Raw genomic sequence first — 17,256 nt, 5'->3', positions numbered from 1 at the left:
CATTCAAGACTACAAAGGAAAAAGCAAAGACTTCAGGAATGACAGGATGCCTTCACAGTACAATATCACATTAAACTGATAGACAGTTTTTCCAGCTACAGGGACATGAACTGTTTTGTGTTTCTACTCAGTTCAAAAACTTCATTGCACTTTTTAAATACAAGACATTCCCACTGCTTCTCTTCACCACCTGACAGGAAGATAAAAGTGTTCAATAAAAGTCACTATTAATCAAAATACTCTATCAGTCAAATTGAGTAACTGCTTCCCCCTGGTATTGTACATCTCACTTGGAGGAGTATCTAGCGTTCATCTGCTCACTACCATCACTTTAACACATTCCTTCAGCACTACAATTTTGAAGAATCAAGTTGTCACAATCCAAAGAGACCGAGCTCACATATAATCATGAAAGTATCACAGCATTTCTCAGTTTATCTTTTACTCTTATAAAGAATTCAAAACCTGGGTATTTATAAATTGGACACTTTTCAAAACAATGAGGATTCAAAAGCAATGAAGAAAGCTATTAAGATAAAGACGGACTAACAGACTGAAGCTAAGCAATTAAAACTGCAATGAGAAAGACTTGGTTAGCTGTCAGCAGAGACAGGGACCAGGATACTGGGCAACACAAGTTAAAACAACTTCATTTTGTGTATAAGCGGAGAACAAATAATTTTTCAATGTATTAAAACAGTATTGCACAAAGCATAGCTATCATTTATAGTTGCACAATAAAAATTTGAGTGTTGTTTCTTTCAAGGACAAGATTCTGAACTGAAGAGAAGAAACTGCTACAGCATCAAGACATTCATTAAGCCAAAAATCAAAATAGAAAAACAAAAAAATAATACTCAAACTCAGCAACAGAATGAATAGCTCCACATTTACCTCTGACATAGACAGCGGCTGCAACGTACCAAGATGTGCATACAATGAACAGATACAACTCCTATGAACACAAGGCTGATTGGTCCAATCTGGTATAGAGAAAAAAAAAAAAGAAAAAGAAAAAGGACACAGGAGATAAACAATTTTTCATGAAAATATCCTGAGGGAAAATCTGTACATGCAAAAATTTCACACTGCGACAAATAAATCAATAATTTTAAAATTTACGCATCTGGATTCCTTTCCCCTCAGAGGATTTGCTTCTGAGTTTTATGGCGTTCCCTACTTTTAGTTCACTACTTGACAGAAGGTTACTCCAGGGCTATCAAGCCATATATACCAAATCGGCATAAACAACTTCACTCCTTTAACAGCTTAAGATATTTGTCAAAAAAAATTGTCAAGAGAGAAGACTGCACATACTGCACAATTCAAAACAGTGGTTTGAACCATTTTAAAGTGGCAACAACAATGAAAGTTTCTTTCCCTTACATTAATAAGACTTGATCTGCAGTATATAAAAAAAAAAAAACAAAAAAAAACCAAAACACAGCACTGATAACTTCTACTATAGAAGTTCTAGACAATTTTCAAATTAAATTTGTTTCAGGGTAGAACTCTGACCAAAAGTTTTCACAGAAGGTAGTTGCTTTTGTAAGGTGAAAAATTCACCTGATTAAATTTACCTTGCCTTAGGAAATGCATTGTTTGCTGCCTGGTATAAACAAGCTGTGCTACACCCTGTTTCTGCAGAAACACAAGACTGATTTAGCAAGCTGATGCTGCATCCTAGGACAAACAACCTGGCTCTAGAGAAGTCTGGGCAAAGGTAAGACAATCCCATAATAACAATTCCCAGGAGACATCATAGGAGTCAGAGTGAATAAAAATCTTTTTTTGCTGACAAAGTTTTTGGGTTTGCCAGACTAAAACACTTTGGCTAAGGAAAAATATAACACATGCTAAAAAGTCTTCAGGCTGAAGTAGTAACAAAAAAAAAAAATCTCCATCTTCAGTACTAACTAAAGAGAAAAGAAGGGAACATGACTGTTGAAGTTGGTAGTGACAAACAAAAAAACTATCAAGACTTTATTTTTTCAGGCCAGGCACATATCTGTAGATCTTTCTAGATAATTTTTCTAATCTATGAAAAATAACTGAATTCTTACCACAATGCCAGCATTTTTTAGTGCAAGAGGAAGACCAAGAAGCCCAGTTCCAATGTTTCCCTTGAGGAGGTGCATAAGTGTTTGTATAAACCTGAGGATTAAAAAAAAAAAAAAAAAAGTCACATTAGAAGTGGGGGGGGGGGCAGCAGTCAAAAAAAAAAAAGGGCAAAAAGAAAGCCACACCCTCTGTCATTTCCTGATAAAAGGGATAAATTGTGAGCTTCAACTACTTTGAAGTGGTCCAGCTACTTTAAAGAATGTCCAGCACATTCAAATGATGTTCTTATCTTTACATGCAAGCTCATTCAAATACTACATACAAGTTATATCTTCAGTTCCTTCCTCCAGCTTGTGAAAGGTTATTTTCTGTGCAATTTTCTTGTCCTCTTGCCTCAGAGTCAAAATCACCAAATTTCATCAATGCTATTTTAGAAACAGTAACATTCAAAACAATTACCAGAAAACACAAGTCTGACAGCCAGAGCTTTATCAAAAACCAAAAACACCAAAAAAAAAAAACCAAACCCAAACCTTTGCAAGTTCTTCTAACTAAACTTTAACAGATCACTTCCAAAGGCATGTGAAGTTGATTTTATTTTTTCATAAAGAAATCAGAACCTTTTTTGAACAGTGCTGGAATTTTGAGTGACCCAATCACTTCACAAATGAGCACCGTGGAATATTTTATGACCAGTACATTGTTAGCTTCCAAAGAACAGACAACCTACTCAATGTGGGCTGTTTTTTGCCAGAACCATGTGAAGTCCTGATGTATAACCACAAAATTGTACTGCAGGTGCAAGAAAACCCCCTAAGAGTTCTACTCATGAGAAACAAGTCAGAGGCAACAAATTTTAACAAGCTAATACTTAAGAGTAATACATACGTAATGCCTTCTTCATTAACAAGCTGGCAATGCTTCTCAACTGGCAGGAAATTGTTTTCATGCTCTTCATCTGAGATGCCATCTGAATTTTGTTCATCAATTAAAGGCTTCATTACTTCCATGTCTGTACAACAGAGTTAGCACCACATTACCATTAGAAACATACTTTAGAAGTTTATGAAGTAGAAACACGATGAAAACTTCCCATGCCATGAGGTTTACATGTGCTCCTAACTATAAATCTGACTCAGGCAGATAGATAACACACAGCACAAGTTCCCACAGGAAAGTCTCTCTATAAATAAAGTGGCACACCATCTCATTATCCATATCATTATTATTATTATGGGAAAACACTACACTTTTTCATTAAGAAAAACAACTCTTCATCATCAAAACGATGATGGTTTAGATCATTTTGCAAGTTAATACAACAAAGCACAACAGAAAAGTCATCCATTGTTCCAAAAAGATGAGATTCATCTTACTCACCATTAGCTACTGCAAAACTAAGCATTTAGTCTACTCTAATCAGGGCTGAGCGAGGGCACTCCCCAGAGTCATCCATCCCAAAATGGACAGGTAAGACAGGTACCACAGAAGATGTCCCCAGTCAGCGGGGACAGTGGGAGAACCAACATAAAGAAATTAGGCTGCATGCTTTGAAAGCTGCAATTTCATAAACGTTTTAAAGTAGCATGAACTGCCACCACAGCCAACAAATGCAATTCCACTGCCCTGCTAAATAACAGCGCCAAGCAATAGCAAGCAGCCAGCAGTGAATAAAAGTGCCTTTCAGGCAAAATGAACAGCTTATGCCAGTTTAATGTTGGTCGAATTATAACCATTTTTAAAATTATTACAGTTAAGCAAAACAAATTCTGCCAAGAGAAAAAAGATTATTCACCTTTCACTTGCCTACCACAGTATCCATTCAAAAAATATACTGGATAAGTGTCAACTGTCATCAATTTCACCAAAAAAAGAAATCCCTACAAATTTAACATTTTCTATTTTAAAAAAATTAAAGTATTACTGAGTATTTCTAAGCAAGCAAGAGCACACCTTACGGAATTAAGGCATTATTTAGGGAACTCTGAAAACACTGAAGAATACCACAAAAGGTATTGGGTGCATTAAAGCATGCTTCACAGTTCAGCAAGCAAAAATATTTTATAGTTTGAATGACCATTAAATAACTTAACCGGACTAACCTTATATATTTTGTAAGGAAAATAGAGATGCTAACTGAATAGCTGTGAAATCTGTAACGCCAGGGAAACAGGAAATACATTTAACAGAAGGTACGGTCAACTGACATCTGTAAAGTCCATAGATATGAACCTGCCAAATACGGGTTTTATTTGGGGGAGTTATTATGGTCAATCTGATCAAAATTTGTACTTCCTGTGAAAAGATACACACACAGAACCAGACAGGAAATACCGAAGACGGAAAAATCAGCCAGTGTACCGGGGCTGCGTGCCCGGGCGTCGGTGCCGCGGGCAGCTCCCCCCGGCCAGCAGAGCCGCTGCCCCCCGGCTCCAGGCCGGGCCCGCCGCTGGCCGAGGCCGAGCCCCGCAGCCGCGGGGGCAGCGCCACGGGGAGAAGGGGCTGAGAAGGGGAAAAACCCCCGCGGGGGGGAACAGCGGCGGCAGCGAGGGGGGCCGGGAGGGGCGAGCAGCAGCCCCGCAGCCCCCCGGGGCAGGGCCGGGCAGATTTCAGCTGACCCCAGCCCCGTTCCTCTGCGCAGCGGTGGGAGCAGAGGTGCCGGCAGTGAAGCTGAGCCTGGGAAGAAGGGAGGGGTGGGGGGAAGGTGCTTTTTAGATTTGGGGTTATTTCTCATTATCTTGCTCTGTTTAATTGGCAATAAGTTAATTTATTTCCCCCAAGTCGTGTCTGTTTTACCCATGACAGTAACTGGTGAGCAATCACTCTGTCCTTATCTTCACCCAAGAGCTTTCCTTGTATCCCCCTCCCCACCCAGCCGAGGGGACAGAACAGCTTCGGGGGGCACCTGGCCGCCAGCCAGAGTCAACCCACCACAGCCATTCAACAACTCATGAAGGTTCTTATGAAACCCTGAAGCTGTCTGACCCATCAGCAGGGCACTGTAGACAATCCCAAGCAAGAGGAGTTTCCACAGAAGAACTGCAGATAATATATACTATAAAGCAGAAGGCAGCTTATCCAGGTTACTGAAATTAAAAGCATATAGCTCAAACTCTCCTGAAAACAGCAAAGGGTCATCTGAATTTGCTGTCAATGAAGTTGAAAGCCAGTAATGAAAGCACTTGTCAGAAGCAAGAATGCCCAGCGGAGAGCAAAATCAGAGGTCAGAGACTCAGTCATAAAGTACACTGTAAAGCACGTTCATACTCAGTGATATTCTAATTATACAAGTCAAGACTGAGTCATCTGTCACTGCATGGCATATAGTCCATGAATTGATCAAAAGCAGGGTCAGCAAAGAAGTTCCCTCCCACTACACCCACAGCACTGTGCTGACTAGTTCTCGAGGATGCTACAACCCCCCTCTCTCAGCTCTGAGCCACTGCTGAGATCATTCCACGCTCACCAAGACCTGCATTACCCTAGTACTGAAGTAAAAGTCTGTCCTCAGAGGGGGCAGAGGAAGCCAAGTGCCGATGCTGGAAGTTTTACCCAGTGGGCAAGTGATAAGGCTCATTTTCATTTTTTCAAAATACTGAGTCTAACGATCTGAAGTGTTGTCACTAGGAACAAGCCAAACTACAAGTGTGCAAAGTCTGTGATCACATGAGATTCAACAACATATGAAATAAACCATCGTTAAATTACTTTTCCAGTTTTGTAGGATGCTGTTTGTAATGCCAAACAATAATGACAACATGCAGCAATAAGGTTCCTATTTAGCAGCGTGACGGGATTGACACAACTCTTAGGACAAACAGCACTGGTGACCTTCCACAACAGACGTAAAGAGAGAAAAGTGAATTTCTCTTCCTCCATTCCAGCCTGCTACCGACTCGTTCGGTATACACATACTTCCACACTGTTTACCAGGCAACTACATCATACTCAAGACTCTTGAATTTTATAGAAATCCCATTTTACTTTCCATCCAGCTTCCCAACCCTTCTTCTGATCGCAAAGGTAGTCCTCTAGGAATGGATTAGACATGCTCAAGCATTTCCCTCATTACTGAAGTAATAGGAATTTTTCTAAAACAAGCTATTCTTTCCCTCCTAAATTCTTCTGCCCACACCAAAAGCCATCTAGACATGTAGGGGTTATTGTTATCGCTATCCAAGCTCTCATAATTACTTAACTTGTCATGTCTAGAACTGCTAAGCAACTATGGAAACAAAAACTAAGAAAACAGCCTCTGCCCTGAAGAGTTTACAATCTAATCCTCCTCAGTTCACCTACTGTGTTAAGTTTTTTTTAAGTTGGGGTTTTTTTTAAACATTTGTCATTTCTAACTTTTCCTGTGAAGTAGTTTTGTAGCTTACTGAAGGACTGCTTCAAAGCAAGCTGTCCTTAAGTAAGATTGCTTTTGAGTGGTTTTATGGGTTTTGTTTATTCTGTAATCTATGTAAATACCAGTCCTGATTGCTTCAGCAAACTCCAAACACACATGTGAAACACCGTACCAAAGAAGCCCAAAGCAAAATACACATACTTAAAGTAACTGGTAGGTTTCATTCACATCTTCAAACCAACAAACAAAAATTTAAAGCACCACAGAACAACATTTCAGTATCAAAACCTTCAACAGAGAGAAATTTTAGAGATATTCAGAGAACTTTCAAATAAGTTCACGTACAAGTCTATTTTTCCTAGTTATTGGTATTCCATCAGACACTGTCAAAGAACTTCGTCACCAAAGAACAGCACAATCAGACTGGCAAAACACACTGAATTTTTCTGGGTTCTACTCTGGCAGGAAAATAAACTAGTAGCTATTTAGAAACTAATGCATAGCATCTATGTAAATTCTAGGTTACATCATTAAAAAAAAAAATTCTTCTCTGTGTAAATTAGAGATAAACAAAATCTAGTATCTAGTTCTTATTTTTGTTCTATTTATTTTGTAACAGTAGAGTGGAAAACATTTGCTATACTCTTACTACACTCTTGACCAAGATGACCAGAACATGCATAAATTCATCCTCATGGAGTGTACTTTAATCTGGAACTCGTCTTCCTTACTTTCAGGATCTTCAGTTTCATCACCCATTGTCACCGCAGCCAAGGCTGCCATCCACCATCTTCCATACTCATGAGCAGCAGAACCAGGAACACATTTTCCCTAGCTGGCTCATTGAGCACTTGCATGAAAGAAATCATCCTACAAGCACTCCAAAAAAATCCTCAATTCCTTAGGCCCTAACATATGGCGTCCCTGGGAGGAATTAGGTGGTAAAAGTCCCCCATGACAACCAGGACCCATGCACAGAAGGCTTCTTCCAGTTGTTTCATCCACCTCTTCCTCCTAACTTGGTGGTCTGTAGCAGACACTCACCATTCCCTTCCCCTGGTTAGCTTTACCTCTGATCTTGAGCCATAAGCTCATTTGTCCCACACAACAGCTGACTGATTATGACAAAAAGCAAAGCATTTCTGGATGTAAGAATTAATGGAATAGAATGAAGATACATGCAGTCAGGCAATGCATACTGTCCTATTTTCCTTAAATTCACTGTTACTTGTCATGGAAGACCATGATAACCAGGATGACAGATAACCCAAGAAATGGAGGAGATGCTGTCTTTCCAGACTGAACCATCACTCAGAGAGAAGCCAGCCTCTTCACCTATGAGACTGAATGTCTGACCGTCACCCCTTTTCTTCATCTCTTCCTCATTTGACTCACATCCCGATCTTCGTTCAGGACTGAGACGACGGCATTAGTGAAAGCATAAGCATTCTCAAAGAGGCAGGAAGAAAGCTCGCACTAGAAGATTTACACCAGCAATCCACTCCAAAAAGCCAGCCTCTCCTCCAACTGATGAGCCTGTTCCTGCCTCTCCAGCCTTCATACCATACACACTGTCTTGAATATTTCACCACTTCCAATACATTAATTCTTGTGGGGGAAAAAAATCCTTTGCCATCTGAAATACCAGTAACCACTGTGCTTTTCAGGGACGCCTCCTGGAGAAACAGCAGGACACTTGGGTAGTAGACTACTACTCTGCTTGCTACTGGTAATAGTAAATTTGAGTTTTAAGGAGATACCTACATGAGCATGATGCAGCTTTTAGGAAGTATATTTCACAAAGAATTTCCACCACACAATTTACTCCTAACATTGCACCCAACCACGTGACCCACTATACTGACCGAAAAGAAAGATAACCAGCTTTGCCACCAGAAGGGGTTCTACGCAAAGGTTTCTTTCAGTCCATACCTGTAGTCAATATAAACCTTAAAAGGTTTATGGCCTTTAAAGATCGCCTAGTTCCAAGCCCCCTGCCACAGGCAGGGACCTTCCACCAGCCCAGGTCGCTCCCAGCCCCGTCCAGCCTGGCCTTGAGCCCTGCCAGGGATGGGGCACCCACAGCTTCTCTGGCAATCTGTGCCAGCGTCTCACCACTCTCATAATAAATTTCCTCCTTATATCTGACCTAAGTCTACCCTCTTTCAGTTTAAAGTCATTCCCACTTCTCCTCTCACTACAGGCCCTGGCAAAAAGTCTCTCTCCATCCTTCTTAGAAGCCCCCTTGAAGTCCTGAAAGGCCACAATGAGACCTCCCACGAGCCTTCTCTTCTCCAGGCTGCACAACCCCAACTCGCCCAGCCTGGCTTTATAGGAGAGGTGCTCCAGCCTCTGGCCATTTTCAGGGCCCACCTCTGGACTTGTGTTGGGGGCCCCAGCGCTGGATGCAGTACTCCAGGCGGGTACTATCTCATGAAATCTGAACAGAGGAAATTCATATATGGTGCAATTTTATGCCACTTCCTAAGCTAACAACAGTATCGTAATAGTCCTTTTTTTAAAATTCACAGGAGAGACTTTGCATTTCCAATCATATACTGCTGGAACACAGTGAGTAAAAGTAACCCTCCATAAGAAAAACTATTGCGATGCATGAGTTGCATACGCTAACCTTTACTGGGCTTGGATTTTTGTGATGGAATATTTTGTCCTCATGCTGTTTCTTGAGCTTTCACTTAAATGATTTCCCATATAAATGATCTTCAAGCACACACAACTTTTACAACAGGTTCCTCTTTTTCATCTTTTCACTCTCTGCTAGATCCACTAAATTATCTCCAAATCAGAATCACACATAAATACTTACGGTTCGATCGTTTTCACCCTTGTGCATTTGCCTCCGTGACATTACATTCCTTCTCAGTCTCATAACTATTCATTTTTTCTGCATAAAGTACAAATGTCTATAAAATCTGCTTTGTAACTTCTCCTTACGCCTTTTGGTTCTTGTACTTGAACTTTTGTCCAGCCAGTCTGCCATCTCACGATTCATTGACGAGATTCAGGAAGACCCATAAAACTGCCAAAAATCAGAGTGGAGCTCTCTGAACTACAGCACAGCACACAACCTCACAACTGAGAAAAACAACTGTCAGCAGGTGCACTCGGCGTATTTTCTTATTCCAACTTCAGACCGCTTCAAGCATAGTTGTGCTCCTTCTTCACCACAAGGTGTTCCACACTACACCATCATCTTAACCAGAAAGGAAGGCAACAGGGATTTTAATATATCCCCACTTTTTTATCCAAGTGGCTTAAGCTAAGTACCTGACCATCCTTCCAGGGAAAAAATGCTGTGTAAATACATTTATCATGGTGGTTTGAATATTTATTTCCAAGTCCTAGGGAGGTATTAGTTATTTGTTTCCCCACACCATTCTGCTATTTTATTAGTGTCACTTATGCAATAGAACATCTCAGTTTCATACTCAATTGCCTTCCCAGCTGAAAGCCATGAGCTATCACTGATAAGGACAGAAAGGCAATGTATCATAAAAACTATTCACTCTGAAGACCACATTAAAGTTTTATTTACAAAGTGGCTCAATGTACAAGGCAACACATTTCATAGAAAACTTCGAGTCCCAATACCATGGAACCTCCTATTAGGAAGGAGTAGCTGCTATTCTGTAGTCACTATATGCAAGAATTGAACATTTTCTGCACCCATTACCACCTTCTACAACACACTACAGTTACCTACATTCTGCTTTCATTACACATCATGCTAACCTGTCCATCATCATTGGTCTACAGGTTGAAATGAACAGAGACTTGAATGTCAGTAAGGGTTACTGGGATAGCAGGATCTTGGGATTTTTTTAAACTATGCTTCTTTCAAACACAGCTAAGTAGAAGAAGCCAGACAACATTCACATGTCAAGCCAATTAAGTGTCAAAATAATGTTTTTAGAGGGAATTTCCTTATGTGAGGAACGTAGTACCAGCTGTTCCAGAGAGAAGGGAGGACTTCACCTTACTTAAACATTGAAAATTAGTCTACTTGGCCACAGAGAAAGAAAGTGCCACTAAAAAACTTTTTAAACCTGAATTCAATTAAAATAAACATTTGAATATGTTTATTTTTACAGATACAATCTTTGCCAACCTTCACTGCAAAGTATTTGCATTGTGTAACTGATTTTACTGCTATTAGTTTACCACACTGCTGTACTTCTAAAATGCTGATCAAACTGATAATCCGCAAAAGGAAAAAAAAAGTTAATTTAATATATCTCAAAAATACAACCAGGCCTTCCAAAGCTCCAAGATCACTGCCATCCGCTTTTCACTGAGGTGGTAGCTGATCACAACAGCACCAAAATTGCACACAACTGGAGCACAGTAGGAGGCTTAGTTAATTATGTTCTATGACTGGCCTTTTCTACCAGATGAGAGGCATTTATTTTAACCGTTATGATGTAGACAATTATTTGTCTGAGTGTATGCCTGGAAAAAAAAGAAATTATTTAATAAAAAAACAAGATTCAAAGCAACAAATTTTAATTTAATGTAGACAGCAATAAAGAAAAACATTACTATTGTTAAATATCTTACCCCATACAACACAAATTAATGTTTTATGTCATTTATGTATATAGGTCATAGTAAGTCTTGAGAAGTTCTGTGTACCGCTACAGACTAAATCTCTTGCCTCTAAAATATATTTGCAGGTCAGCAGAAAAAACAGTAGAAATCCAAGACTACTTCTGAAGAAACTGAATGCAGAGTGAAAGAACGTTATTTTAGACCAAGCACCCAGTGGAACTCTATGCCTGTAAAACTCCACAGAACAATAACCCTTTCAAATCTACATCGAATTATGTACATTTTTTGTCTTGTGGGACCAGTATATAACCATGATAACAGTACCTTTTAACGTCTTCAACCATCCTTTAGCGTACCAGTCCTGGGCAACAGGAGTAGATTAGATTGACTGTTCACCCATGTTCTTAGAAATAGCTTAAATTCGATCTCAGAATATCCACTTCCTATCTGTACACCCAGGCTGGCAGTTTGCTGGTCCTATTCTAACATAATAGCTCATGTGAAAATAAATTCCATAAAAGAGTTTTAAAACACAGGTAATAGCAATCAGCACCAACTCATATTGCGATAACTACGCTTACTACAGGTTCCCCTGAAATACTGTATTACATCAAATACTCAGCAATGCTGTAAGGTCTCTATTCTAGCCACATAAATGCCCCTGAATTGCCTCTATTCCCCATCATTCCTCCCTTATCCCATGACTGGTGTATAGCTTTGGCCTAAAACGTGAATCCATTAACAGTAATGGTACTAAGACACAGCACGAGGTTTGGATCATGCGACTTTCTAAGCGTGGGTTTTCATTTGATAATCCATCTCCACTGTCGGAATACTGTGGCTACGTCCCCACTGCACAGTCCATGCTCACAGTGACATGTTTTTATGTCACTTGAGTTTAATGGGTCCAAACTTGTGGTCTAGAGCACACCAGGCAAGAAAGCTTGAGCTTTCCCTGCCCCACAAAGCAGAAGAGTAGCTACTTAGACCAAGCCTGAAATTAACTATTCTGGAAATCACACCACAATCACTGCCAGAATATCAGCACAGAATACACACATTCACTTTGATTCCTTCCTAGGAAGGTTCAGTATGTGCAGTTTAAACGTGATCTCACACTCCAGCTACAAGAACAGCATATGCATGCCATACCTGTGTCAGAGGTAAGTTGGCTTCCTGCCGTCTCACAAAGCATACAGTGCAGAGCACACCTCAGCCTACCTTAGGTCCATGCTCCGCCAAGCTGTCCAGACCATGCCCAAACACCATACGCTATTAATGATCCACTCCAGTCCTCAGTCACAGGACTCACTGAAAATTCTGCTTCATCTTTATTCAGCACAACTAAGACTTTGGAAATTCACTTCTCCACACCCTTTTGTTTGTACTTAGCCAAAGTACCAGCCAATTTTCAGCACCGTCTTTCCCTCAGCTACTACGAATTCCTTTTCTCCTCGTACCACAAAAATCTTTTCCGACCAAATGCTGTCTTACGATTGTCTTTAACAGTTCTTTAAATATCTGTCATTGTTTCCATTTTCTTCTGTGGACACCCACGTAAGCAGGATGCCAAAAAGCTCCGCAAGTACTACTACTATCAAGCAAGGCAACATGAAATGCATTTCAGCTTTTCCCAGAATTACCACGGCAATGTTAAACTGATTCCTTAACCTACTGGAGAGAGACATTCATTACGCATCACACTATAAGCATGCATAAATGTCAACATTGTATCCTCAAAAACACCTGACCAATTCCAATCACTAGTCAATCACTAGTTACATAATGAGATTAAATCTGCAGCGTTTCAATTGTTATCACCACTATTTCCACTATTTTTGTATCTTCAAGTGTCATTTTCTATCTCTTAGAAATACCCAGCATCTTGCCAACATTTATGGACATAATGCCAAAGAAACCTTTGAGCTGTTAGTAAATGTCCTTAATTCTAAAGCTTTTACAGCATATTAAAGTAATCCTTAGGTTCAAAAGCTCTGCAAAGAAATGCATTTTCACTGAGAACTTTAGTTAATTTTTCTATACTGCTCGAGCAATTAACATTTCCGAAATTAACTGAACCTCTTAACAGCACAAGGGATAAAACTAATCTCCATCATTTTCATTTTATGGGAGAAACAGCGACAAAAAGGTGAAGCAGTTTGCTAGGGCTGCATAGCAAGTTAAAGGCTAAGGAGATATTAAAAACAAAGCCAAATACCATCTTCCATTGTTCCTTCAGAAAAGGTCACCCCCCAACCTCCTATCTAAAACTCCTTTTCCAAATCAAATTTAGCAATATGATACGTTTTTTTTTTTTTCCTTGAGGGTTTTGAAGTCTGTAGCACCAAACAGAGAGAACTGGATTTGACATATAAGCATGAAAAGATTTGGAGGACAAGATATAGCTTATAATTGTTTACACCAGCTGTTTTTACTCATTTATTGAGGTCTTGTTGGACCACCACCTCACATGTATATTAAACACTTGACAAAAAGCAGTAGGCAAAGGGGGTCTTGTAGATACTTCACTGCTCAGTCAGCTTCTGGCTGCGTTAGCATGTTATTGTGCAGAAACGCAGCACAAGATTTGCAGTCCTGTGAAATTTTTTTATTTTAAAAGTGTGACACAGTCTCTCTGCAATAGGGGTATAGATTCAATTTAATAAGCAGCTGTTTTGCCTGCTGTATAAAAGAAAAAAATCAGAACCACATAACCTTTACATTAGCCTAAAATGTGGTTTTATGCTAGTATTTTCTCACAGGCTATAGAATGCTATATTCATGATCTAGAGGGCATACCCAGAGCTTCTGTCACCTAACCAAGCCTGTGGCTGCTCTTAAGCGACAAGATTAGTGATTGAGTCTCTGAACAGCAGACACAGTCAAGGAGACATCACTACAGCATAACACAGAAAACACATCAGTATCAGGTGGCAACCACAACTGTGACAACATGAAAGGCTTGGTATTCCCAGAAATGGCATTCAATTTACAGATAGTTTTATCATCTTAACACTTTTCAATTCAGTGTTCTGAACCAGGACTCTCAGGAAAAATTTAGTTACAAAGAAAACACTGCCACTAATTATTTTCAGAATTTACAACTGGTTCAGTAAGCAGTTCACCTCAGAACGCTGTTACTCCCTCAACCACAGAAAGAAATAGCTGTTTCTCCACTCCCCAAACTTCAGCCTACAAATAAACCTTCCCAGCATGTCTCCAGAAGGCATCAAACTGGAAAGTACACCATCATCCACGAATCACATGTGAATTTGGCAGGATCTGCCACGTTACTCAGTCACATGCCTCCACAACCACCAAAGAAAATACAATCAACACAATATGACTATGTATAATAGTGCTAGGAGCACACAGGTCCAGATTTATAAACTTCTGTACATTTTTCAAGTTCAAGGGGGATGTAACAGATAATCCCATTCAACCATACACAAGTGAGCTCCCTTTTTATTTTCTACTACCACAATTCCTACTGAATACAAGAGATACAAGAACAAACAAAAAACACTCCTTTTTTTGCTACTAAATGTATTTTTCAGAATGAAAATTAAAAAGCAAAACTCATCTGGTTTAAAAATGTCTATTAAATAAATTTTCCAGAATAGTAAAAGTTTGCATTAGCTTTTGTTGTTTTTCAAGAGCTTCAAAGCTACGCTTGGTGCAGTTATTTGAATCATTCTGCTTTTTTCATGGGAAAATATAACTTCATGTCATTTATTTCCTCTCCATTACAGACTGTAACTTAATAAAGTAGATTTATTCTGCTTTATGGTGGAATTTATTAATCTTGAGAACACTTATTTCTAAACAAAAGTGAATCATGCCACTCAGGAAGCAGGAAGAACTGTTTGCTTTTGCATTGTAACTGTCAAATCCAGAAGGTTAATAAACCAAGACACTTGAGTTATTAAACCAAAGCGTACACAGGTCTCCATAGTTTATTACACACTTTCAAAGAAGCACTTTTACCCCAACCCACAACAGATCATTTGTTTGGAAAGATGTTAGTCTTAAATAATCCACTATCCTGTCTAGACCAAGCCACACATTCCTACAGGATTAACACACTTTCAAGCGACAACACATAGGTAAGACAAGTTTTATTAAGTACTCAGATTTTTTTTACACGGTTTGGCTCTGTTGAAATCTTACCAGGTGCTGGCTGATCTGTATTTTTAAACGGTTACTCCCATAAAAAATTCTGGTTCTAAAGGTTCTGAGAACCTTAGGGAAAAAAAAAAAGATAATTTTTATTTCTACCACTTTTTCTCAGGAGGTGGCAATCTCCCATTGCAAGATGGATCTGCCCCGGGACAATAAAATCAGAAGCACGACTCCTGCTTGCCATCATTAACACTGGACAGGCCAAATTCTTCAGATTACAGTGGAACACTGCTTTGAGATAAGATTTTCAGCCTGCCCAGTCCAGCCCAGAATAAGCTATGCTTTATGACGACACCTGCTACGAGTCATCCATCTACAGACAGACGAATTAAGAGGTGAACGTGTATATGCCCTCCCACCGTCAGATTTAAAGGTCCGAAGACTAATCTGCAATAAACACTGCTAATGCATACACACACACACTGGGGGGGGGGGGGGGGGGGGGGGGGTGTACGACGGACACAAACCACGAAGAAGCAACAGAAAAAAACCGCCTCTGCTTTCCACCGTAGATAAAAGCATCACCAAACGATGCGAAGAGAAAGTATTTCCACAAAGTTCTATGCGGGCCCCTGAGTTCCCACTGAACCCGAGAGCCCGTCACGTGCGGCTGAGGCCCTCAGGGGCCTGCCCGGCCGCCCGGCGCGGCGCGGCGGGGGTCTGCCAGGCGGGGCTGGACCTGCCGACCCCCCGCTGCCCGCAGCCCCCGGCCGCGTCCCCCTCCCCCAGGATGCCGCGACAGGAGGAAATGCCCCGCGGTCCCTCCGCGCCGCCTGGCCCCAAGTGCGGCCGGGCCGGCTTCGAGGCGCCAGGCCCTCATCACCCGCCCCGGCGCCGTGCGCTCCGGATGCCCCGGCCGCCGCCGCCTGACGCGGAGGGCCGTTACAAGTGGGCCCACCCCTCCCCCAGGTGGGATGGTTTATCCCTCCCGCCTCGATGCGCTGAGGGCTGCAGCGCATCCCCCCGTGGGCCGGACCATTCCTCTCAGAGGGGAGGGGGGGGGGAGTTGGCCGGCCGCTCTTCACGCCCACCCCCCCTCCTCTCTACCCCGCGGCGAGCCGCTACGCCGCTGCCCCTCGGCTGCTCCCGCCGCCGGGCCGCACGGCACGCCTCACCCAGCTCCTCCTTGCCGACGCCGTCCATCTCCCCGCCGGCTCTCCGCTCGCCCTTCCGCCACTGTGGAGCCGGCCGGTAACGGCGCGGCGCATGCGCCCTGCCCAACGGGCCGCCCCTCGCCGGAGCGAACCATAGATACCAGGCGGAAAGACAAGACCTGCGCGCGGCAGGGTGGGTCCTCCAGGCTGGGTGTGTTATGGCGGGCTCTGTGATGTTATAAATTGAGACCACAATGGATCATAATCCAATTAAAATTTTATTAATTATAGCAAGTAGAATATGAGCAAAGACAGCGCTGGACGACAGGGGAGTCTGCGCTCCACCAACTGCCGTACTGAGCAGTTCAAACAGTCCCTTTTTATACATCTTTACTTCCATGTTCATGAGGTAGTGGAGTCATGCTTTTGTTGTTAGGGGGGGTCGTTTTCTGCCTCCTGCTGGTCTTCCTCCTTTGTCTCATTGCCCTGTTTCTGTCGGTTCCTGGACACCTGGTGGCATCCTGGACACCTGGTGGTGATCTTATCTTTTCACAAGTGGCATCCTGCACACCTGGCAGTGATCGTATCTTTTCACAAGCGGCATCCTGGACACCTGGCAGTTATCTTATCTTTTGTTGTCTAAACTTTACATTTACATATGGGCTTAACATAAATTTAAATAAACAATACCCTAGTCCATAGTTTCTTACAATCCCCCCTTTTTCTTTTTATCCTATTATTGTTTATTAGATGCTACTTTCATTCTCGGCACTGCAAGCAAACCTTTTTCCACAATCCCAACATTTATCGTAACACTCACAAGGTAATACGTCACAATTACAATAGGCATAATTGCGTAATACATATAATAATAACATACAAAACCAAAACTTAAAAATAAAAATTTTCTTAACACATTCCTTTTTTTTTTTTTTTACATGTGTCACTATCATGGCTAGACTATAGGGATTTCGCATGCGCGGTCTTTCCAGATTTTTC

At 41.3% G+C, this 17,256-nt stretch overlaps 1 protein-coding gene across 4 annotated transcripts in view; it reads right to left on the bottom strand.

The window, feature by feature from the left end:
* The window catches only part of SLC36A4 (solute carrier family 36 member 4), a 107,196-nt gene extending 90,809 nt beyond the window's left edge, over positions 1-16,387 (bottom strand). For 3 of the 4 annotated variants that reach the window (XM_040584011.1, XM_040584013.1, XM_040584014.1), the window contains exons 1-4: positions 16,279-16,387; positions 2,950-3,073; positions 2,064-2,154; positions 895-983 (exon numbers count right to left, since the gene is read on the bottom strand). In XM_040584011.1, coding sequence (XP_040439945.1) covers positions 895-983; positions 2,064-2,154; positions 2,950-3,073; positions 16,279-16,306 — 332 coding nt within the window. In that variant the 5' untranslated portion in view covers positions 16,307-16,387. Of the gene's footprint in view, positions 1-894; positions 984-2,063; positions 2,155-2,949; positions 3,074-15,151; positions 15,556-16,278 lie in introns of those variants that run through there. The other variant, XM_040584012.1, reaches the window with a different exon arrangement.
* Between the last annotated feature and the right edge of the window lie 869 nt (positions 16,388-17,256).

This window comes from Falco naumanni, chromosome 2, assembly GCF_017639655.2.
Source record: "Falco naumanni isolate bFalNau1 chromosome 2, bFalNau1.pat, whole genome shotgun sequence".
Lineage (NCBI taxonomy): Eukaryota > Metazoa > Chordata > Aves > Falconiformes > Falconidae > Falco > Falco naumanni.
Note: the sequence above shows the minus strand (reverse complement) of the source record. Positions and strands in the feature narration are given on the sequence as shown.